The sequence below is a fragment of the Cydia amplana genome, chromosome 1, assembly GCF_948474715.1.
Source record: "Cydia amplana chromosome 1, ilCydAmpl1.1, whole genome shotgun sequence".
Taxonomy (NCBI): Eukaryota; Metazoa; Arthropoda; class Insecta; order Lepidoptera; family Tortricidae; genus Cydia; species Cydia amplana.
In genome coordinates, this window is record NC_086069.1 from 1,274,944 (window position 1) to 1,298,690 (window position 23,747).

The 23,747-nt window shown below is 39.6% G+C and overlaps 2 protein-coding genes across 2 annotated transcripts in view; both read left to right on the forward strand.

The window, feature by feature from the left end:
* Window positions 1-217: 217 nt before the first annotated feature.
* Window positions 218-4,716, forward strand: LOC134654791 (chromatin target of PRMT1 protein-like). Its single transcript, XM_063510263.1, has 5 exons — window positions 218-613; window positions 1,012-1,172; window positions 2,284-2,388; window positions 2,477-2,628; window positions 4,530-4,716. Exons 1-5 carry the CDS (start codon window positions 413-415, stop codon window positions 4,670-4,672), a joined length of 762 nt encoding a protein of 253 aa, XP_063366333.1. The 5' UTR covers window positions 218-412; the 3' UTR covers window positions 4,673-4,716.
* Window positions 4,717-14,306: 9,590 nt separating this feature from the next.
* Window positions 14,307-23,747, forward strand: part of LOC134654799 (protein masquerade) — a 35,706-nt gene continuing 26,265 nt past the window's right edge. The window contains exon 1 of the mRNA XM_063510272.1: window positions 14,307-14,572. Coding sequence (XP_063366342.1) covers window positions 14,488-14,572 — 85 coding nt within the window. The 5' untranslated portion in view covers window positions 14,307-14,487. The remainder of the gene's footprint in view (window positions 14,573-23,747) is intronic.

Below are 23,747 nucleotides of genomic sequence, written 5' to 3' on the forward strand. Positions count from 1 at the left end.
TGATCTGCAAAAAATACTACGCATTATAATTGCGTGAAAATTTTGATACAAACTTTAAATAATACGACATGAATGAAGTTATTTAACAACATTCATGAAACTATGAAAGTATTGAAACGCAAAACTATTCCATTCTTGATTGACATTACAACTACATTCGTTTCACTCATTCATTCATTCATTTCATTCATTCACTTTATTTTTCATGCCGCGAGCGTCTGCAGAAAATATTTTCCCTTACGTCTCAAATATCAAATATACTTTTATTACAGTTTATTTGAACTTGATATTATTCGCAAAGTGTTGAAATACAGTTTCAATTACTTTGAAGTCAAACTTTGGCCCTTCGTGTGTCGTTTCTCGTGTTTCTACTTCACAATTCTGTATCCTCGAGGTTTCGCGGGTTGGGAAAATGGTGATAGACCAAGTTCACGGCCTCCAGGCCACGTGTATGAGTCTAAACGAACGGTTCAGCTTGTTCGCGGCGGCACCGGCACCGGCGCGGCCTCGCACGCCGCGGCGGAGGCCTTCCACCGGCGGCTTCTATAGTGATAACATGAACAGGAACCTGATTGAACAGATCGCCCGCCGTTTGGAGCAACAGGCTAAACGGGTAAGAATCATCCATATGTTGTTGTTGGCAACTGTCTTACGGGTTTTTGTCGTCGTCGGTTTTGTTGACATAATATACAAAGATTGATAAGAGCTGCGGCATGGCCATTGTGAGCGCGCCAAGCGAACTGAAACTTAGTTGAGTAATGTTTTGATACTGCAACCGCTTTATGTTCGACTTCGATGTGTAATCTTAGATTAATAACGCAATCATGTACAGTGAGCTGCAAAATTCCATGGAGAAATGAATTCATTGACAAGTCACCATACACTTTTACAACTGATAGTATGTTGTACCAATAGGCTAAATATTGAACAAAACTGGTGTCAATAGTATAAATAACGCGTTAAATGAATTAGATTTTTTGAAAAACTGATATTTTGGTATTATATTTGCAGCAAACCCTCCGTCAGAGGCTCGGTTTCGGCGCTGGGGCCCTGCGGCGGTTTGGCAGTGAGAGTAGCTTGCCGGGGCTCCGGCGCTCCAACAGCTTTGGTGACCTGAGCCAGCGAGGAGTCAAGAGCAGGATTTCTTGGAGACAGTCCAATGGAAACCTCAAGTGAGTGCCAAATTGATTGTGTGAGAGCTGGTAAACTGGGGCTAGCTTCTGGCAGTTCTGGCAACAGGAGCAGCAACCAGGGGCTAAATACAATACAAGGCCCAAGACATTCAGAAATTATGTTTAAGTCACATGAACCTAGCTGCAAATGACATTGAAAGTAACATATGTATCTATGTTGTTTTAAAATGAGAGTGATTTTGATTGTGTGGAAGCGGCTTTCATGTGATGGGTTTGTGTGACTGCCAATTGTTGCAATAAATTCATTTCGTGCTTATTGTAACTTTGTATATGTTCAGCTTTGGCTTTGTATTTTTAGGGTTATTTTTGTAATTACTGTGGCAACACCAAAGTCACGGTGTGAATTCGAATATTGCTCTGTCATGAGCTGTTAGAGCCAGTATGTCATAAGCCTACTACCAATTAACTCTCGTTAATTTTCTCGCAATTTGCTAAAAGCACTATGCCGAAACTTAGAATATTTAGAATCAATGCTGTGTAGCCGAAGGATGCTGTGCCCATCTGTGCAGTGGGCACAGAATCCCAAGGTCTAAGTTGGGCTACCAAAGAGTTTTGTGACAAGGGCAGTGTGGACTATGGCCAGCGGTCCACAACGCAGACCAACGGTTCAAACCCACAACTCCCGGATTAATTTCCTAGGTTAATTTTAGCATACAACAACTTTCTTGCTCAACTGACCCCTAAATTTATCCCCCTGTCGCCCCTTTTTACAGTCCATTCTATCACCAGTGAACATGCAGTATACAATCATAACATCACCTGTTTTAGTGTCGTCATTGGTTAGTTTTGTAACAACTCGTTCATATTTATTTATAATTTATATTGCACCTAAGTAAACAAACATACTTAAAACAAACTAAAATAAAATAAATGAGTTTTATTTATTGAAATGTTCTAGTGGTAATTCAAAAAAGTTGTTTGTAATTTTTCCAATTCGTAATTTACTCCACGATAGTTGAAAACGTATTTAGTTTTTGTACTATGCATTCGATTGCAGAATTTTATGAAGGCGGATAGACTTCTCATTCGTGTTAGGTAAGTATAGGTTTCGTGCCGGTAGTGAAACTTTCTTTAAATCTTTAATTTCCAGTCGCTCGGCGTCGTTCGGAAACCTGTCCCGCGGAGTGTGGCGCGACCGCGGCTCGCGCGGGCTGCGCCGGCGCGTCGGCAATCGGGTGCTGCGCGGGCGGCTCAGGTGAACCACTCTCATCGATTACTTTTATATAAACATTTTGTTAGACGAATAATTGAACAGTTTTTAGGTGAATTCCAATGTTTCACAGAGGCGGTATGAACTTTGGTCGCTTGAATCGCATCGGAAGTAGACCGCTGCGCGGCCGCGGGGTGGGACGGGGCGGGCGGGGCGCGCGGCGCGGCGGGGGCCGGGGAGGGGGAGCGGGCTTCACGCGCGGCGCGGCGCGGGGACGCGGACGAGGTAATTTGCTTAGCGCCACTTGCACCATTCCACTAACCCGGTGTTCACTGGTAACCTGGAGTTACCATGGTTACCAGTACAATTTGACACTAGGTTAACGGTTTAACCGCTTAACCCCGGGTCAGTGGGACGGTGCGAGGGGCCCCTGTAGGCCTAGAATTAATTTCTTGCCGTTTCAGTGTTGCAAGTGTGTGCGCTTAATGAGCATGCCATACGTTACACTTTTTGCGGTTCCGAAACCGCTAAAAAATAATCGCAACGCGTTCGAAGCCTTAGGCCGGTTTCTAAACTATTTAACTCTTGATAGGCCGTCGTCGTCGCATCTGTTTTACGACTGAAATTTTTATTGCATTTTTTGCGAATCGATTCCATTCAATGCGGAGTACTTACCGCAATTTGTTTTGACGAGTTCCCGACATTTCGGCCCTGCTGCACGTGCCATTTTCACGAAGTAACTAACGTGCAACTGTCCAGAAATATCACAACTCCTGCGCTGGACAAACATAAGTTCCATCCATTTGCCATCCCTTAAAAACGAAATCTCATTTGTCGTCTACATCTGTCCATCTTATAGTCCATAGATTTGAAACTGGCCCCGAACGGCAAATCCTTTGTCTATGTGTTAAGTAAAACCGTAACTGCCGCTATCTGTGAAAAAAGAGTCGTGTAATTCGAATTGGCACCTGAGAACGCTTTCCGATAACGCGCCTTTGTTAGGTACGCATCTCGATGACACGTTTTAGCTGGTTCTGTAGCATTCGACTCGCCGGCACTCAGTAACTGTAGTTATTGGGTGGTCCCTGCCACACAAGAAATTGCAAATTATTTTTCCATTTGTTCATTTTGAATCATTGCAATTTCCTTAGAAATTGTAATTCAATAACCAGTTAAAGTGACTGAACCATTTTTTGTGCAGGGAGTGTCACGTGCCGATTTACTTAACAATAGACAAACGATAAGTCGTTCGAGGCCAGCTTCCAATCTACAGACTATTACACAACATAACCGTATTTCCTTTTGTATAAACAAGTAAAAAAGGAATCTGAAATTGTTAAAATAATGAAATCGTAAATTCGCTACATGAAATCCCCTACCCTCTGCAAAGATAAGTTCAGCTTTACGCTATTATATATTCATACTTTTTAACTATTTAAGTACAATAAAACTAAAAAGTATCGCAAACACATTACTAGTAAATTAACAGACTAAACTGCTAAAAATAAACAGAAATAGTTATAGTCCGTAGATTTGAAGCTTGCCCCGAACGGCTAATCCTTTGTCTATTGTGTTAAGTAAAACCGCACCTGCGAAAAAAAGGTCGTGTCGTGTAATTCTAATTGGCACTTGAGCGCGGGCTAGTCCAACGCTCAACAAACTAGTGAAGGTGCGCTCTTTTTTGAATCTTATTGCAATTTCCATAGGAGTTGTGACTCAAGATCATACATGATTATTATGACTTACCTGAACTAAAGGACCTGTTTGTTATGAGCAATAATCATCGTTTAAGAGGCCACAGCTCAAAGATTATTCGAGTTCCCAGTACAAGCAATCCTAGGAAGCACTTTCTATCGAACCGCGTCGTACGTGAGTGGAATAATTTACCAGAAACAGTGATATGTGCTCTTTCAGTGAACAGTTTTAAAAACAGACTTGACAAACACTTAAAACAACAAAAAATGAACATTAATCGTTAAAAAAAACAAGTGCAGTGATATACACGCATCAGCTTTCAGCTGCTAGTGTATTATACAATATAATATAATAATAATAATAACCAGTTAAAGTGACTGAACCATTTTTTTACCGAACCGATTTACTTAACAATAGACAAAGGATAAGCCGTTCGGGGCCAGCTTCAAATCTACGGACTATAGATACTACAGTCAATTTATTTCCGCTAGGTGGCATATCCCGGCAGACGCCCAAGCCCGTGCCCACGAGGGAGGAGCTGGACCTGCAGCTAGACCAGTACATGGCCGGCACTAAGTCCGCCCTCGACAAGGAGCTCGACTCCTACATGAAGAACGCCATGGAGCTAGAGTGAAGTGACAGTGAAAACAATAGATTACAATTACTTATCCACTAGGAGCTGTGTAAACCTCGCGAAACCTCATATTGGAGGCAAATAAGCATACAACCCGTCTGATGGTAACTGGTCATTGTAGCCTATGGACGCTTGCAACTCAAGGAGTTTACACTCGCGTTGCCAACCCTTTAAAAACTTGTACAATCCTTTTTGGAAGTACCCCATACTGTAGTCCCTCTTCAAGAAAAACGTCCGCTCGACCATTTTGAAAGATTCCCAAAAACTAAGTAGATCAAAAATCATGTAAGTAATTATCCTGCTCATAAAATTTCACGAGAATCGGTTGAGAAATGCGATCTATAGAGCACTAGCGACCCGCCCCGGCTTCGCACGGGTTAACAAATTATACATAAAACTTCCTCTTGAATCACTCTGTCTATTAAAAAAAAACTGCATCAAAATCCGTTGCGTAGTTTTAAACATCTAAGCATACATAGGGACAGACAGACAGCGGGAAGTGACTTTGTTTTATACTATGTAGTGATTTGGGCAAAGCTGAAAAGGAAACACTTCACGCTTGCTCAGTCAGTTATCGCATCATACATAGATGGTTGAAGCATTTGATAAAAAGCAAACGCTTATTAGTATATGCGTACCTACATTTAAAAAACTAAAGTTAAAATTTGCCGTTGGTCAATCTGAGGATTCCAGACACTGATAAAGCATTTCAAAAGTGAGACAGTGCGATTCAGAACTTAGGAAACCGCCCGACCCTGCTATAATAGTTATTTACGACACAAGTGCGGAAAAGAGGAAATTCGAAACGAGTGGCGATAAATTAAAACACGACCGAAGGGAGTGTTTTAAATCGACACGAGTTGCGAATTACCTATTCGCACGTGTATCGTACAACGTTTTACAGTACATAATAATATGGCCCTTTAATCTTTTGACATCACACGAAAAGTGCTATTTTACATACTAGTGCGGGAAAATAGGGCCATATGTACTGTAAATATCATTTGATATTTACCAGTCGCTTTTCGGTAAAGGAAAACATCGTGAGGAAACCGGACTAATCCCAATACGGGCCTAGTTTACCCTCTGGGTTGGAAGGTCAGATGGCAGTCACTTTCGTAAAAACTAGTGCCCACGCCAATTACTGGGATTAGTTGCCAAGCGGACCGCAGGTTCCCATGAGCCGTGGCAAAATGCCGGGACAACGCGAGGAAGATGATGATGAAGGCTTGTGTTGCGGGTACTTAGACAACGATTTGTAAATATTTTTATATGCTTAAATACATAGAAAACAAGAAGAAATATCCATGCTCATCACACAAATAAATGTGACGTTTTCAACCATAAGATATCACATTGTCAGTTGCCGATAAGGTTGATTTCAAATTGAAACTATATGGAAATAGCGCCTTATGGACAGCCGACAATAAGTACCTTTTGATTGAAAATGCCACAAATGCCCTTACTAAGATTTGAAACCGAGACTATCGCCTTTAGCTCTTCAAGTATTGCCAGACTTGCCCCGTTCCTATTTACCTATCTTAGCGCCACTTGCACCATTCCACTAACCCCGGGTTAACCGGTTAAACCTGGAGTTACCATGGTTACCAGTACAATTTGAGACTAAGTTAACGTTTTAACCGCTTAACCTTGGCTTAGTGGGATGGTGCAAGTGGCCCTTATGTGTTATGTGAATAAGTTATTGTGATCTATGTAACGTGAAAAAAGTGACTGAAGTAAATATACCTAAGGACTCATTGAAAATTGACATAGTGTTTAAGGATAGTATATATTTAGTTTTTTTTTGTGATAAAGATAACAGAAATTTATATTATGAAAGTAATTATGTAGTGTGGTTTGGGCGTTATTTAGCGAAAAGGATCCATCCATCCTGTTAAAATTTATTATCCAAATGAATGACTTCTTTTTGACAGAAAGTACAAATTTTTATGGATAGATTTTTGTGGGGTTGGGTCCTTTTCCCCAAATATGTCTTGTAAAACTAAAAACGAAGTATTTTTTTTCTGGAGACGTTTTTCTTAAATGAAATTATTTGAAACCAAGAATCAAAAATGAGTAAAAGTTTTTACAGTACATATGGTGCTACTTTCCCGAACTAGTGCGGGAAAGAGCACTTTCCGTGCGTATGTCGAAAGTTTAAAGGGCCATATGTACTGTAAAACGTACTCGTTTCGAATTTCCTCTTTTCCGCACTTGTATCGTAAATAACTATTAAAAGATTGTTAATTTCATATAATTTCAACTAAAGTAATCTGTATTAAGCCAGCCTCCCCTCACATGTGACGTTCCACTGGTAAAGGTACCTTATGGCGGTTGGCGGTTACTTCGCGTAGAAGCGCATTAGTGTTGGAACGTCGTTAATAATAGCGTAAGCGTCGACCACCATAAGGTACCTTTACCCGTGGAAGGTCACATATTATCGGCCAATATTGTAAACCTACTTTAACAAAAATGTTTGAGTTTGACCAATTTTAAGACAGGAAGCCTATTTGAACGTACATTCTGATGAACGTGAGTTTGTTCGGAAAGAGAAGTCGTGAAATGTATGGGATCCAATACATTCTACGACTCGTCTAATTTCGTACAGACTCTAATAAAGATGGCGACAAATATTGGTTCTCTGTGGTTTTAGTTTATAAATTATATGTAGATAGACACCTGGGGGCCTACCGCGCAAACCGAAATTCGCAAATTTCGGGGATCTTTCTCTTTTATTTCAATGAAGGCGTAATTAGAGTGACAGAGAAAGATGCCCGCAATTTGAGAACTTCGATTTTAGCGGTTATAGCCCTGATATCCTACCCATCGAGTTTGAAATAGTGCCTACATTACATACAAGTGCGAACAGTAGGAAATTCGCAACGTGTGGCGATAAATTGGGAGTGTTTTAAGTCGACACGAGTAAATTTACAGTAAGTACATATGGTGCGAAAGTTGACGGTTTCCGCAAAGAGAACCGAAAAAACATTTGTATTACATTGAATACACGTACTTACGTAAACGTAAGACATTATGTGACAAGCTGATTAGTTACACGAAATTAATTAATTGTCCAGTTCAGTAAACATAATGTAAATATTGGATGTCTTGGAGGATATAATCAAACGGAGACGCCATGTCTGTAATTTTCTGTACAAAACAGTCTGCCGATTTTTGCGGGGGAGGGGAACGTCAAATGTATGCGTAACGTAAAAATAGCCATGTCAGATAAACGTCAGTCCATACATTGTGTATGACCGTTGGCCGCCTATTTTCGACAGAGGGGAAAGCCTGTTAATGGCTACTCCGTTTAGTTGTATCCTCCAAGTTGGATGTCAGTGGTAGGATAAGCCTTTTTTTTTTTCATTAAACGAAACTACGTTTTCTATTAATTTATGAGTTTTATTTCACGTCACGCGACTTTTCTCTCAATATCTATCTCTGTGAAAACCATCATCATCTTTTTGCATTTTATGGAGAACGATATTTTCTGCTCTATACAGCACACCCGAGGTTTGAACGCACGTTTTTTGACCAACGCACACATACGAAAGGCTCTTAGGTAATTAATTACCATTTGTGAACCTGCGCACTTTCCCGGGAATCGGTTTTATTTTATTTTACTTTATTAGGTACACTAAACAGACATCGTACAATATCATGGGTAATACAATGGTACATTATGGCTTAAATCTAGCACGAGATCCAAAACAAGTGTACACAGCATGTTTTACAATTTAGCGGAAATATTACAAACTAATTAACACCATATTATAGCTACAGTGAAAAATTTTAAGTGAAGGTTTATATATATGCATGAAAATAATTTAAGAGCCACCCCACCCACACTAGCGTCTCCCGAGCGTCGGCGCCCAGTCAACTCTATGGCTGCTGCTCGACGCAACGTTTGGCAACTGCGCAGCGACGTCATTTTCCATAGCGCTGACTAGACGCCGACGCCCAAACAATGTTAGTGTGGGGTGGTCCTAAACGGTGTAAATGAAGAGACAGACTGGAATCTCTGTTTTACTTGACTCTAACCTCTTTTACCTCTTTGTCTGTGTATATGATATGGCTGATTCTGAATTTTTAGTCATCATTTGCATTTTTTCCGAGAACGTATTTTCTGCTTTACATCACATTGAATACCTACATGAATTTTAACCACCGCATACACATGAATAGCTAGTTTATTTTCTTATAATTTTGATTTTTTACATCCTTTAATCGCCCAAAATGGTGAAATCTGAGACGTAAATAATGGCCACAACAATCGCAATAAGAAAAGGAGTGTTTTCGTTCATTCTGGGAAGCGTGATCCCTGCCTTCACCGCCCACGGCTTGAGAAACATGGAAATGCCAAAGATTACCTATTTCAGAACAGAGGTGACAACTATCATTAGGGCCAATCAAAGTGAGAAATAAATATCAAAACGCTTTAAAATATGTACGGAGGTAAATAGTGCACGTTCGATGCACTTGAGGCTTCGTCACACGTTTTACGGGCGGGGCGTGAGCGGGGCGCGCCGCTTTTACATATAAAACGCTCACGCCTCGCCTGGAAAACGCGCCTGTGTGACGGAACCTTTAGTGTTAGTTAGGCCTACTTTATTTATTACTCGACTTCGTCTGCGTGGAGTTAGTAATTTGGGTAGCTTATTTTTTATCAAATGTGCTTATTATCGATTCTCCATACAAACTTCCACCCCCCTTTTCATCCCCTTAAAGGACGATTTCTGGGATAAAAACTACCCGATGTCCTTTCCTGGGAATCAACTATCTCTATACCAAATTCCAACTAAATAGAAAACAGGCAGACGGACACACTTTCGCAAATATAATATTAGTATGGATTTGATATCTGTTTCAGTTTACTATTATGCTACTAGTATCTTAAGTTTATTATCCGATATACATAGGTGGTATTCCACCTGTACGGTTACCATAAGTTTGTCACTGACATAAACGCCGTCGAGAACGTAATTTACTTTCTATACATCCCGTTTGCACAAATATGCGAGTGCGAGCGAGATGTATAGAAAGTAAATTACGTTCTCGACGGCGTTTATGTCAGTGACAAACTGATGGTAACCGTACAGGTTAATGTATTGCGTCTCACTCTCTCACTAAGCAAAATGTAAGACGCAAATTATACACATTGGACAGGTGGAATACCACCCTAAGATACGTCTGCGGCCCGGCCCCATAGCACAAGTCCGTATGACAGAACTGAATAAACATACTTTCTTTCTACCTAATTCCCAGTCTGGCGCACATACTCCGCACATCCATACCCTGGACCGTTACGTGAGTGCAAGGACGTTAATAATCAGGTTTTGTTTTATGTAGACGAGGTCACTGACCGCTGACCCGCTGCTCACGCCGACCGTGTTATGTGGCCCCATTCGACCACCGAACTGTGCCGGTAAGTACAATACCTACTTTATAAGAAAACTCGTTTTCCGCTTTCCTAATTTTCTCTACGTAAAATAAGAGAAAAGTTTGAAAAACTAACTCGACTATGGTTTTGCTTGGTTTGTCTATATTACGTCACCCCCGTCATTATATCGGTAGAGCACACGCCACAAACATTCCCACATGCATATAAAAATAACCCTTCCCACCCATAAAAATACGTTTGATTTTAAACGGCTTCATGTTTTTAATTATTGCTCATGTAGGAGCCTTAAGGTGACAGTCCATTTCCAACCGCAGCTGCACTACTGTTCATTTTACTATGGAAATTGACAGTAACAGCGACGCGTTCAGTACCAGTAGTGCAGCTGCGGTCAGAAATGGAATGTTACCCTTAGGTACCTACCTAACAAATATTTTAGGAATTTTCGTCAAATCATGCAAAATTTAAGGGTGTTTAGGTACATGTCTATGGATAAAGACGATAAAGTCCGAAAATTAGGCTTTAATGTCCACAGGAAAGTTGCATTACCTTAACTCATACTAAGTATTAGGTAAATAAGTTTTTGATCCACTTTAATTGGACTGAAAAAAAGAGATCCCTCTCGTTTACAATGTAATCTATCGTCCACACAGTCAATTCGTCAACCTTATTACAAGCACATAAGAGCTACACATGGTCAGTAAATTCACTGTTAGTACGTCTTCGAGTTAACTGTCCATATATTATGTTTAGACGCCGGACACCCTACAAATATGTCCATTGACAACGGTACGCTAACCTGTTCTACCGTTGCTGTTGCCCGCCATTCATGGCGTTTGTAATCACTGACTTATCAGGCGTTTGAACCGAATATGTCTTATAGAATATAGAATAGAATTTATTCAGGACACTTAATACAACAAAAAAATTACAAAAACGGTTTAAAACGTCACTGAAAAGGATTCCACTCAGGTTGGTGGTTTGTTCCTGGTTCGTCGTATTCCTGTTTCGTCGGATTCCTGATTCGTCGTATTCTTGTTTCGTGGGAATTATATACATATAATTAAATATGTCGTGCAGTAAACCAGTATTTACTACCTAAATATGAAGATTTAATGTAATCACCAGTGATCGTACTTTTTCTAGCATTTTTAGCACATTTCGACGAATAGGGAATGCGACGAAACAGGAATACGACGAACCAGGAACAAACCAGCTTGGTGTCAAGGTTATCCCTTATGCATACCTTGACGCTGGTCTTCCGTGTCTTAGAAAGGTTTGCCAGGGAGGTTTTGGGATATACTGAGCAACTTTTTCTATGGGACCAACCGCGTAAAAAATCTTAAAAAGTCAGTTTTAAAAACCTATCAGTCTTTTCATCACACTTGCTCGATAAGCGTGAAAACTGTACCTGGCAGAAAAAAAAATCATCGAACCCGCTCATGAAATTTCACGAGAATCGGTTGAGAATTGCGACCTGTAGAGGAGAACATCTGTACATACGAAAGCATTTTTGCCCAAGCTGAAACGGCTAACCTTTTCTAACGCTCGGTCAGTTATAGTTATGTGTCTTACTGTTATAGTCAAATCAAACACTCGCTGCACGCGCATACGGAATGTGCTCTCTGTCACACCTAATATTATACCTACGGCGGGTACGTATGACAGAGAGCACTACAACGTCGCGTGCAGCGGGTGTACTATAGTATGTAATTTTAAATGACCATAGGTGGACCTTATCGTCATCATAATAAGGCTTACAAATGGACAGTTCACATTCGACAATGGTACAGTCAGCAGCAGAAGTTGCTAAGGTGTTCAAAATTATCTTGACGCGACTATTGTTAAGAGAATAAGAGCGTGTCAAGGTAATTTTGAACACCTCGCTCGCTTAGCAACTTTTGCTGCCGACTATACCTACACCTACCTATAATAGTGGTAGCAGCAAAAGTAAAAGCTGCAGTTAGCACTTCTCACGGCTATATACAGGATGTTAGGAAATCGCTGGAAATTAGAAAACGAGCCTAAACGGGAAAGGTCTAGAAACTCTGGATCCTGTACCTTTTAACGTTGAGATCAATCAATCATTTATTTATTTGCAAAAATACAGTAGGTAACAAAAGGTGTTTTAGAAGGGTGAGGTGGAGATGATAGATTTTTAATTTGCGCAAACTTTCCTTTTAAATATAGGTACCTACAGAAACGAGATATAAAGTATTTTTTGGGATCCAAAAGATGGCACTCCATATGTGGTAGTCATAACACTCATAACAAAACAAATATAGTTTATAAATTCGTCAAATCGAAAAGCTACCTTGCTTCAGTAGCCTAATAGTTTAGAGCTAGTATAAACCCAATAAAAAAATCTGAATAATTTTGCGAAATTTTACATTTATAATGACACTCCCTCACTGTCAAAACGGTGTTATTCTACTATATCGGGCCTATTCAAAGTTAGCTTGGTAGACGTATTCTAAGTAAGTAATTTCGAAGTTTAAGTACCTACTTAGATATTAACCTAATAAATACTCATTTCCAAAAAAGCACAGCCTGTATGTGAGACAGGTAGGTATATAATTCGATTTTAGCGGTGTTTGTAGCGCGGGTCAGTCCCACGCTCTGACCTCCACACAGACAGACAGACAGTCAACAATGACAGTTGGCCCATGGAGCGTTAATTGTGCTCATTGTTTACTGTTATTCTAACTAATTTACATCGTTTGTGCGTGCTGAAATCTAATACTATATATCTACTCGTACTGCAGGCCGGCCGTACGAAATGGGGCCTATTTTTGGGTCAAGGGGGTGGGGGGTTCGGCTAGTCCAACCAGCCCAACTCCTCAAGGAATCCTATCAAACCGTTGATGCAGGTAGGGTAAATTAAATAAGACGCGTTTCGGCGAGGAAAACGTAGTGAGGAAACCGTACTAATCCCAATAAGGCCTAGTTTCTCCCATGGATTGGAAGGTCAGATGGCAGTCGCTTTCGTAAAAACTAGAGTCTACGCCAAACTTGGGATTAGGTGCTACCTCAGACTCGAATACGATGAGGTAGCGGTAGCCTTAACAAAATTATTCATAATGAGTATGAATGAGCGCGCCAATCACTATTTAAGTAGGTACCTGACAATCGGAGACCCGGAGGAGGTATGTGTTTAAGAATTATTTCAGTGATGGGAGGATCCATAGGCCCGATTTAAATCAAGTGAGACAAGTGACATAACCGAATTCGAAATCGTCGACCAAAAATTAACAGTTACGTATATTTTAAGAAACGTTTTACACATTCAACCGCCCGAGTCCATTTTAAGTATAACTTACTATCAATTCACTTAAAAGTATAAAAGCGAATATATGATTAACTACCACTTTCCAAAAATGTTATAGCAAGACAAACTCTTCATTAGTTCAATTTTGATCTCTATCCAGTCGTGTTATGATTGAAATTGACTTTAATCTTTTCTAGACTTAGTTCGTTTTGGGTGGAGCGAGCTAAGAGCTATACATTATTTTCTCGTCTACTAAATATTAGTGCGATAACTGGCGATTCAGCTCTTGAAGCGGTTTGCCGTTAAGCGATGATTTGAGCAAAGATTACAAAGTCAGAGGCGGCAGAGTAAAATTATCTTTCTTTAATGCCTGCAAGTATGCATGTTAGCTCCTGGCGGAAGGTAAATTCAATTGGCTGTAACTATGGGAAAGTGCACGGTGGGGGAATCAAAAGCCTATTAAACCCTATGGGGTTTTATGCACAAAAAATGATAGTTTTCGTGGTCGTACTGACACTATTAATGACATATGCACCTATAATGCTTAGTTAGTCTATAAAAAAATCTTACTTTCTCTACACAAAAGTCTTGTAATTGTAATTGTACCTACACCTATTTCAGCAAATTTGTACAAATGTATTGAGAAAAATCGGACGTGACTTGCGTTTTTTTTTTTCAAATATAGACAGACAGAGAGTGTACGAAAGACCCAAGTTGGGTACCTAATCTAACCCACAAGTGTCTGCTTACAACTTTTAACAATAAACATATCAACTGGAGACAAATACAAATTCCACACCACTCTCTCTACTAATGTACCTATTCTTTTGCATACCACCGTAAAAGAAGACAAGACAGTGAATGCATACAATATTAACTGCAGAGAGCAGAGGTAGACAGCAGCTGTACATCGCTGAAAGCGATCTCTTCAACTTTAGATATTAACATTACCAAAAAGAAAAAAAAATGCATAACGCCTCATAGAGGCTCCAACCTCATACCCACCAACGCCAACTTTCTTCCGCCCAACTCTTTGCGCTGCCGCCACACCGCCTTTCTTTCACTCAGTCACCCCGCACGCGACTCGGCGAGCGCACGCGCCATGCCCCAGTGACAGTGACAGTTGAGTTGACATTTGACAGTGCCACCATGAAGCTGATACTTGTTATGTTGGCGGTCAGCCCAGTGCTTGCGCGGGCGCAGGAGGATTCGTTCGCGAGCTCCTTTCTTTCCGGTAAGCACTTTCTCTTAAGATAGGTCGCGTTTTTAGGTCGTGGTTGTGAAATTTTATGCCGTGGTCAGTTATATGACCCATGAGGTAGTAATGTACTACATAGTTTCTTTTAAGTGGTGTTTGCCGACCATGCAAAGCTTGCACTTGGCTTTGGCAACAATGTATGACCGCGCCATACTTTACGTACTTGGCGGGTGAGTTAGGTTGGTCAGTATCTTTAGAGGATGCTAGAGATACGTCTAGGATGGTCGCACTTTCATCGTCTGTCGTGTTATGCATCTCGCGTTACATACATGTTAGTGACGGCCACGATGATAGGCAATAAAGGCGCAACCATCATAGACCTCGTAGAGCAAGATATATGTAGTAGGTACTCGCATGGATTACTTTAAAATTCGCAAAATAAACACAATCTATGCTATATATTTATTTAGTATGAGCGATCACCCATCCAGTTTCGCAAAATTTAGTCATTTACGGTCTTCGTAAATGCTCCATTTCAGTTTGAACTATTCTATGATAAATTGATAAAACAGTACAAATTTGATAGAGGTAGAGTTTACACATTTATGTTGGTAGAGTCTAATACATAAATCAAACAAGGCGGCCACCTTGATTTAAATATTGGAATTTAGTAATTCAAAAACGTTTTTCCAGTTTTTGAATTACTAAATTCCAATGCATCAGTATCAATAATAGCGGATGAAATAACGCGCTAATTAAACGGAATGGGATATGGAACACTTTTCCGGAAGAGATATACATAATGCTCTTGGGAACTTGCAACATCAGAGGGGTTGCAAGTGCGTTACCGGCCTTTAAGATGGGAGTACCCTCTTGAAGGTGGTATCGGTCGGGAAATAACGCGGGAGATAGTTCATAGCTGTTGTGAAAGTCTAATAGCTAGTTTCTAGGAAGTTTCTGGAACCATCCACCTTGTGGAATGCCAATCTTGTACAGTCAAAGATTTTAATTTCGAACCCATTCAGTACCTTTTGTCATAGTGACAATAGTATGAGGTCTCTAAGCAACTTTCATATTGATTGTCAAGTGTGACACGGTACAAAACGCGTCATAAATTAAAATCTTCGACCGTATACCTAAGTGATGAAGGAAATGTCGCGTAGAGCGATGGCGGAAAGAAGGGGCAGGGATTTAATCCTAACAATTCCTCGGAGCACTCCCCGTTATACATGCGATAGAAAATGCAGAACGAGCTCATTTCGGCAAGAATTATGCCATGATCAATGATGTCTATACGGTAAACCTGATGGCAACAGTGTTCAAATAGGTAATGGCCGCTAGCCGTACGTTGTCCCACACACTGTCAATATACCTACTTTATTGTGGACCGGACATACATAAGACAACTATTCGGTAGGCAACCTAGCATCAGCGAGCGGTTTCTACGATTCTAGACTAATGTAAACAGTACACATGCCTAACGAACGGTGAACTTGCGGCGACGCGACTAAAAAACGTTTACCATGATGGTGATAATGGTAAACGTTTTAGTTACCACCAGAAATGTTGAACCCAAATTGATAACAAGAAATTACTATCTTAATTGGCCTCCTGATTATGGTATCCTACAAAATCGAGGCTACCAAAATATTCTGTCAAATGATGGCATGTCAGATGGTCCTGTTATAGGTACCATATACAGTTCTTTTTTTGTAAACATTAATATAATTTCAGCAATAGCAAGTAGACATTGAATTGTAAACATTCCTATGACGTCACAGCCAGCCAGTGATGGCCTCGGTATCGTATCGGTATTAGTCGAAGTTACGCATCGGAAAGACGCGTAACGGCGCGCGCACCGTTACGCGCGCCATATTGCCCGCTCATTTGCATTCTACTCCATCGACGGATTAAGATGGTGTGGATATATGTTAGGAGCACATATTACCTAGTTTTAAAACCTAGGTTAGGCACAGGTCACCTAAAACGGATAGCCGATGAGAGAAAGAGGACAGATCACAGCAAGTACTGCAGTGGCCCATGAACTTGCACTTTGCTCTGGAGCGATCCCACTTGGCGCGTTGTTGTAACTTGTAAGGCATAAACTATTGATAATTTAACCCTTCAGAAGCGGGGGTAGATAATGGGCGGCTCTACCTCTCTAATTTCATTCGAAATGTTAGGTTACTTAGCTTAATAGGTCAGCGTGCGTAGAAACTGTGCGTTTCTCCAGAAACCTCCTGCCTTACAGAGCTAAACTGTGGAATGAACTGTCGCGCGGTCTTTCCGGACCGATACGACCTTAAAATTTTCAAGAAAAGAGTGTATTTCCATCTTAAAGGCCAGCAACGCACTTGCAACCACTCCGATCTCTTTTAACATCAACAACCCACAAAACACCCCCGAATAGATACTCAATCAACAACTAGAATTTGTTTTGAATGTAGAATGTGCGTCTACGAAACGGGCACTCGAGCGCAGTTTCTATACGCACCGTGTGAGTGTGTATGTTCCTATACACTGATTGTTTGTGTGTGTATGTAGGCCGGACGATCAACCCACTGACATCGGCCTTTGCTGACTTTACCACGGTTTCGGTTTCGTTATGTTTCGTTTCGGTGTCAAAATGGCGGTGGCAAAGCATATTTGATACAATAGTTCAGATGTAGTGCATAATTGTTTTCCATCGTATTTTCTCGGAAGCGTTCGTATTTGTCATGCTAGTTCAGTCAATGTCAGTACTTTTTGTACCGAGACTGACTGAAATAACAAGACACTTTCGTAAGTTTCCCTGTAAATACGATGGAAAATCCTGACTGAAGTTTCTGGCTGACCATTGGGATAACGTCTAAAACTGCCTTCTCTGAAGTCACTGGCCGGCAATTATGCACTACATCTGTAGAAAGGATAAATGCCTCCTGCTCATGCCTAATGCGAGACCGTGGATACGTAGAGTCAGCATCGAAAGTAGCGGATCAAACAACGCGTCAAAAATATATATCATTCTGTAACAGCTTAAGAACAAGTGATGGTTCTAGGTTCTATATGTAGAACAATTAAGACTGTAAAAGATATCTTTAGAACGTGAATTTTAGATTTGCAGATTTATCTTTGGATTTTTTTTCGAGATGGCAGATACTTTTGGCGCGTTGTTTCATACGCTACTATTGATGCTGACTGTGCACGTTAGGATACACAGGCTGGAGTTTGTCGGAAATTTCAGGAAAGTTACACAGGAAACGATGGAAACTTGCATTTTCCCATACAAAAATGTGAGAAATTTCCGAAATTATATGTGTAAAGTTCGCAATTTTGGAAACTTCGAGTTTTTCGACAGCACTTCAGTTAACGTTACCTTACCTGTTTGTACACGGCTGCCAGATAATGGAGGCCAGAAAAAGATACCTAAACAACGTAAAACGTAACTGATGCATATTATTGTGTACCTATGTATTCGAACTTAAATTCGTTCAGTTAACAAGTTAGTGAAATTAGAAAGAAATATATTAAATAAAAATAGCCATGGACGGAAGGTGTATTCTGATGAGCAGAATGATCAAATTATGAGTCGCCACGCTGACTGGTCCACAAACCGGTGTCGGCCACGTCTGCAGGACTTTCTCCATCCATTGACTGCGGTGCCGGCATCGGTGACTCGTGTCATTGATAGGTATTGAATCATCGAATGATTAAAATAAAAGTCACACGAAGCCGCCACCAAAAACCCGCACATGCAATTGAAGTTACCCTCTCATTTCGGTTTAAAGATGTTTATTTCTCATAAGAAATTACATTTCACTTACACGAGAAATATATGTATACTAGCTTAATATTATGTGAATTAGTAAACAGTGAGCTCGGACATGGGTACATACCACAGTTTGGGTAGCATTATTATTAATCAGCATGCAGCAGGCACATCACGTATTAACACATAACATCACTTATTAACACTACATATAGTTTTAATTACCTACTTATTAACTTAAATTTGTAAGAATAGAATAAATGCATACAAGTGATTACGTTTTAATTACTGTTACATTGCGGTAACACGCTCAAATAAATCGTCACATTTAATCGTCTACCTTACAACTTAAAAATGAGCATGTACAAGTATCGCGTAAAAGTATGCTTACAGTGCGTACATCGTATCACAATTATAGGTTGTGTTATTGTTGTAAGTACATATGAAAGATAAGGTTGCTAAAGTATTGCCAAAACAAAAGTAAATTAGAATGGTAAAAACATTTTAAAACGACATTCTGAAATATCATGAAATTTGACGTGAACATTCATTCTATTTCAGTTTATAATGATCATTCTAGTCACCAATATATCTATGTCTGGTAGTTTTCGTTGCTAGAAATTGTAATAAGTACGAAGAAATTAGAGCGATTAGAAGATTTACAATTTACATACTTAATTATTTACAAATCTTCTTTTTATGACAGGAAATGGCGGCGGCAAGGTTCGTGTGAACCTTGAGAATTATTTAAGCTTAATATAAAGTATTTTTGTATGGGATTTTGAGTTTTCAAAATATCCCGCTTGGCGCGCTGTTCATAATCCCCTACACATAAACATAATGCAAACGAGAACGCTCGTCACGCTATCGAATGAAATGTACACTAGAGAGAATTTTGAGATCAGAGAATCATTGTTTCGGTTTCAATGTTTTTCTTATGATAAGACCTTTGATATTACTCATTTTACTTTTTTTTTAATTTTGAAACCAGGTAATGATATTCCCACGCTGTCGATCGCGCTTGCAGGACTTTCTCGACCCACTGACTGCGGTCTCATGTCATTGATATTGAATCATCCAATGACTAAGCTTTACACAACTGAGGACCATTCCGGTTTCGATGTTATCCTTGTTAAGAGATGCCTTCGGCATTAATCATTTAACTTTTTTTTACATCAAGAGGTAATGCGATGTTCTCACGGTAGTCACGGCGGTGTCGGCCATGTTTGTAGGACTTTCTCCACCCATTGACAGCGCTCTCGTGTCAATGATATTGAATCATCGAATGATTTAGCTTTACCTTTACACAACTGCGGGTCGTTGTTCCGGTTTCGACGTTTTCCTTGTGATAAGATATTACCTTTATTTAATTATTGCACAAAAGAAAAATGTTGTATACAAAAATGATTCTCGACCTTAGGGATACCTGGACATTAATCATTATACGGGTGTTTTTTATTTGAAGCAACGATATTCTCACTGAAACGCATAACTTGACAAACTTTGTATTAAGCAGAAACGTCTGCAAATGATACTTAACTATCAAAAAATGTCCGGTTAAAAGATAGATCCAAAAACCGTGTCAGTGTAAGATAGAGGTCTGATAATTGTGGTGTATTAGGTACATGTACAATTGTACATGTCACATGTTCGAAGCGTACATAACAATGTCACTAGTTTTGAACACCATCTTAGATATCGGTGTCAGATGGTGTCAGCGTCAGCGAGATGCGCTACGAACGATATTAAAATTAGATTCTAGGTATCGAAATTAAACTTTCGTTAGACATATTTTATTTAGACTGTTTAGACGGCAACGGGTTCACTTAGAAGGGCAGCCGCCGCGAGCACTCGAGCCTGAGGAAGGACCCCCGAAGGGCCCGAAACATGTCGCCAATAGCTACTAAAAATCTAGAATCTAGGTAATTTGTACAATTACATGTGTTGTCATAAACGTACTTGTAAGAATGTGATTACCTAATGTGAGTAGTTATATGCCAAATTAATTATTTGCCTGATTATTGGTGCAAGCAAGATACACTGCGAGCGATATCAATGAGATCAATTTTTAGAGTTCCGTACCCAAAGGGTAAAAACGGGACCCTATTACTAAGACTCCGCTGTCCGTCCGTCCGTCTGTCCGTCTGTCACCAGGCTGTATCTCACGAACCGTGATAGCTAGACAGTTGAAATTTTCACAGATGATGTATTTCTGTTGCCGCTATAACAAGAAATACTAAAAACAGAATAAAATAAAGATTTAAGTGGGGCTCCCATACAACACACGTGATTTTTGACCGACGTTAAGCAACGTCGGGCGGAGTACTTGGATGGGTGACCGTTTTTTTGCTTGTTTTGCTCTATTTTTTGTTGATGGTGCGGAACCCTTCGTGCGCGTGTCCGACTCGCACTTGGCCGATTTTATTAATTTCGAATGCCACTCTTTAACACTGGACATAATCAGTGACATGTCACTATTGTCGCTCACAGCGGTCGCGGACAGCCATCGACGTGAAAGTTCGGAAAATGTTATGCAATTTACTTGCCACTGGATCTATTACTTGCTTTAGTAATGGTCTGAGACTGATTAGCATAAATTGCGCATATTTATTAGTAGAGTGCGTCGTGGGAATCGCACGTGCCGGCAAAGCTGTAATACTTATAAATACATGACTAAATATACCTATACGAAATCATGCCTTCATAAAACCGGCCTTATTTGATGTTGTAATAATATTATTACAACGTATTTTTGGTACCTACATATCTAAAAAGCGCAGTGAAGTCTTTACACTTACCGCGAGTTAAAAATATGCTTCGGTACCATAGCAGTAGTAATTTTAAGAATAATGAAACAAAACATAACCGATCCAACGTCCAACTCAGTCCAACTTCAGAAAACATTAAAAATGCTTCCATTTTATTGTTTTCGTCAGCAGTTCCACTTCACGCAAATAAATGCTCGCATATCTCTAAAAATAAGTACATTTGTATATTTATCTTTGAATTTCGCGGATGTACATGTACAAAAAAGAATACTTATATCAAAATGTCGATGACTTAAACTCAAGTGCCCGTACCTATCTATAGATACCTACAGTCAATTTCACTAGTGCGAATATGCGCTGAAGCGTATGAGTTAGCGATGCCGCACGCGTCCGCCGCGTTTTAAGGAAAAGAAAGCCTTGTTCCGCCGCCCTTATTAATTAAACTGCTAGTCGACTCAGCCAAGTGTCATGCTCAATATAAAACTCACCGTACCATAGACTAATAACACTAGACCGCCATGAATCGCCTTGACCAGCGCGTAACCAAAACGCTGCTTATTTTCATAGTCGACATCTAGCGGCAAGTAGCGGATTTATCAGTACTGCTACTTGACACTAGATGTCACGAGTGTCGCGACAGACGAAAAGTGTGTGAAACTATTTTTGAAAATAGAGTTCCGGTTAATCCGGCTATAATATTAGCTGTCATTGAACGTACAGACTTACAAATATATGGCCTGTGAATTTTATTGACTAAAACTGCTCGTGATCTAGATTTGGCCTGGGCACTTGTTTTTTGATCGAGTTGTAGTTGTCTGTTTTAGCTTGGGCAAAAATGCTTTCCCATGTCCATACGTTCTCCTCTGCAGGTCGCATTTCTTAACAATATCGATCAACAACGGTAACAAAATCCTGAAAAGTTAACGGTTTCAGTTGTAGGACTAATGGTAATATGACAAACAATACCTTAAAACTTTATGGGAAACAAAGGGACATATTTTCATCTTCATCACAGATGGTTACCCTTCCAACCCGTCGTGTGGTGTTCAAGGATTTCTTTTAATTCATGTCATTAGATATTAGCTCATTATTCTAATAATACTTCACAATTATAAATACAATGTTAAATAAAGTTACGCATGACTGCTGTCACACAGATGTATAATTGCATATGGTGCTCGTATTATGCTCCGTTACATGATAAATAATGTAAATATGAGTCGAGCAGACGAGCCTGATCGGGGGTTGGCAGATAACTGACACGAATGTGGCGCACGCGCACGCCACAGTTTAGCGGAGATTATCTTTCACCATCTTTATGTGCTTAAGTCACAGAATACCTAGATTGTAATCATACCCCGTTACTTATACAGCATATGGCCTGTAACACGGGCGAATAATTAAAACGTAGATTCTACTCCTCAATAAACAATAAAACTTTTGTTCAACAAGTTTTTGAAACTATGTAGTCTTAAGATTGTCCCATTTTCAAACAAACTAAATAATATTTTCAATGTACTTTAAATTCCGTCTAATTGACATTGCCTGTCAGTCTTGTCACCGTACAAGCCACAGACTTGTCATTTTCGCGCTCGCGCTTGACAGACAGCTGAAGTGTGCGAAAGGGAAGCCATCACCTATATGAACATACCATGAGTGCGAAAGAGTCAGACTACCAATGAGAAAACGTGACCACTTTTGACTTTGACGACGGCCGCGGACGGCCAAGAGCGTATCACAGTAATTTTCAAATTGAAAAATATACACGGATTAGGACGAAAAGTATTAAATAAAGTAATTCAGTGAAGATTGTGTCTTGTAGTGTGCCGGATTTCAGTGTTACAGTGCCAAATAATCCAAGCAAACACTAATTTCATAGGATTTATGATATTCCTAGCGAAATTTTCATAACGATATTTTGTCAAATTAACAGCGTAAAAAGTGTAAGAAGCCGGTTTATAAAGTTCATTATAAGTTTTTCTTCCTTTGTGTGCTAATATTTTATCATATTAGTTTATAATTTAAAATATTTTGTGTAAAAACATAACCTGTTACTTTACGATAGGGCTTGACAAAATGTTCATATGACAGTATCGATAACTTGTCGGTATATTAATAGCTATGTAATTATTTCTTCACAAGACATCATTAAGATATTAGCTTTTATAACCGACTTCAAATAATAACGATTGTTATACCTTTTTGAAGGTGCTCATGTTTAGCGGTAAATTTAAACTTCACTTTCCAACACAGTAAGAGTTACATTAAGATAAGTCTGCAACGATTTTGATAGTACACGCAGTGCAAGTGTTATTTATACGTCATAATGTCGTAGAATTTTAACGTTTAAAATAACACATTTGAAAAAGTAGTCGATAAAGCAATCAAACATCGACAGATTATTAATATGTTGTAACATGACATCACTATTTTCGATCTCACATAGACAATTTACGCACACACTTGCATTTCATTTTTGGTCGCACTTTTGAAGATTGACAGTTGTTCTAGTCATATTAATTCTATGGTACAAGCATAATCAATTTCGTAATACATTGCGTGTTCGAATAAATTTTAAAGTGTTTTAAAATCCAAACCACAAGTTATTTTTAAAAGTCGTTGAACAAACATTGTCTAGTTTCAGGAGTAGAATCTACGTTTTAATTTTTCGCCCGTGTTACAGGTCACATGCTGT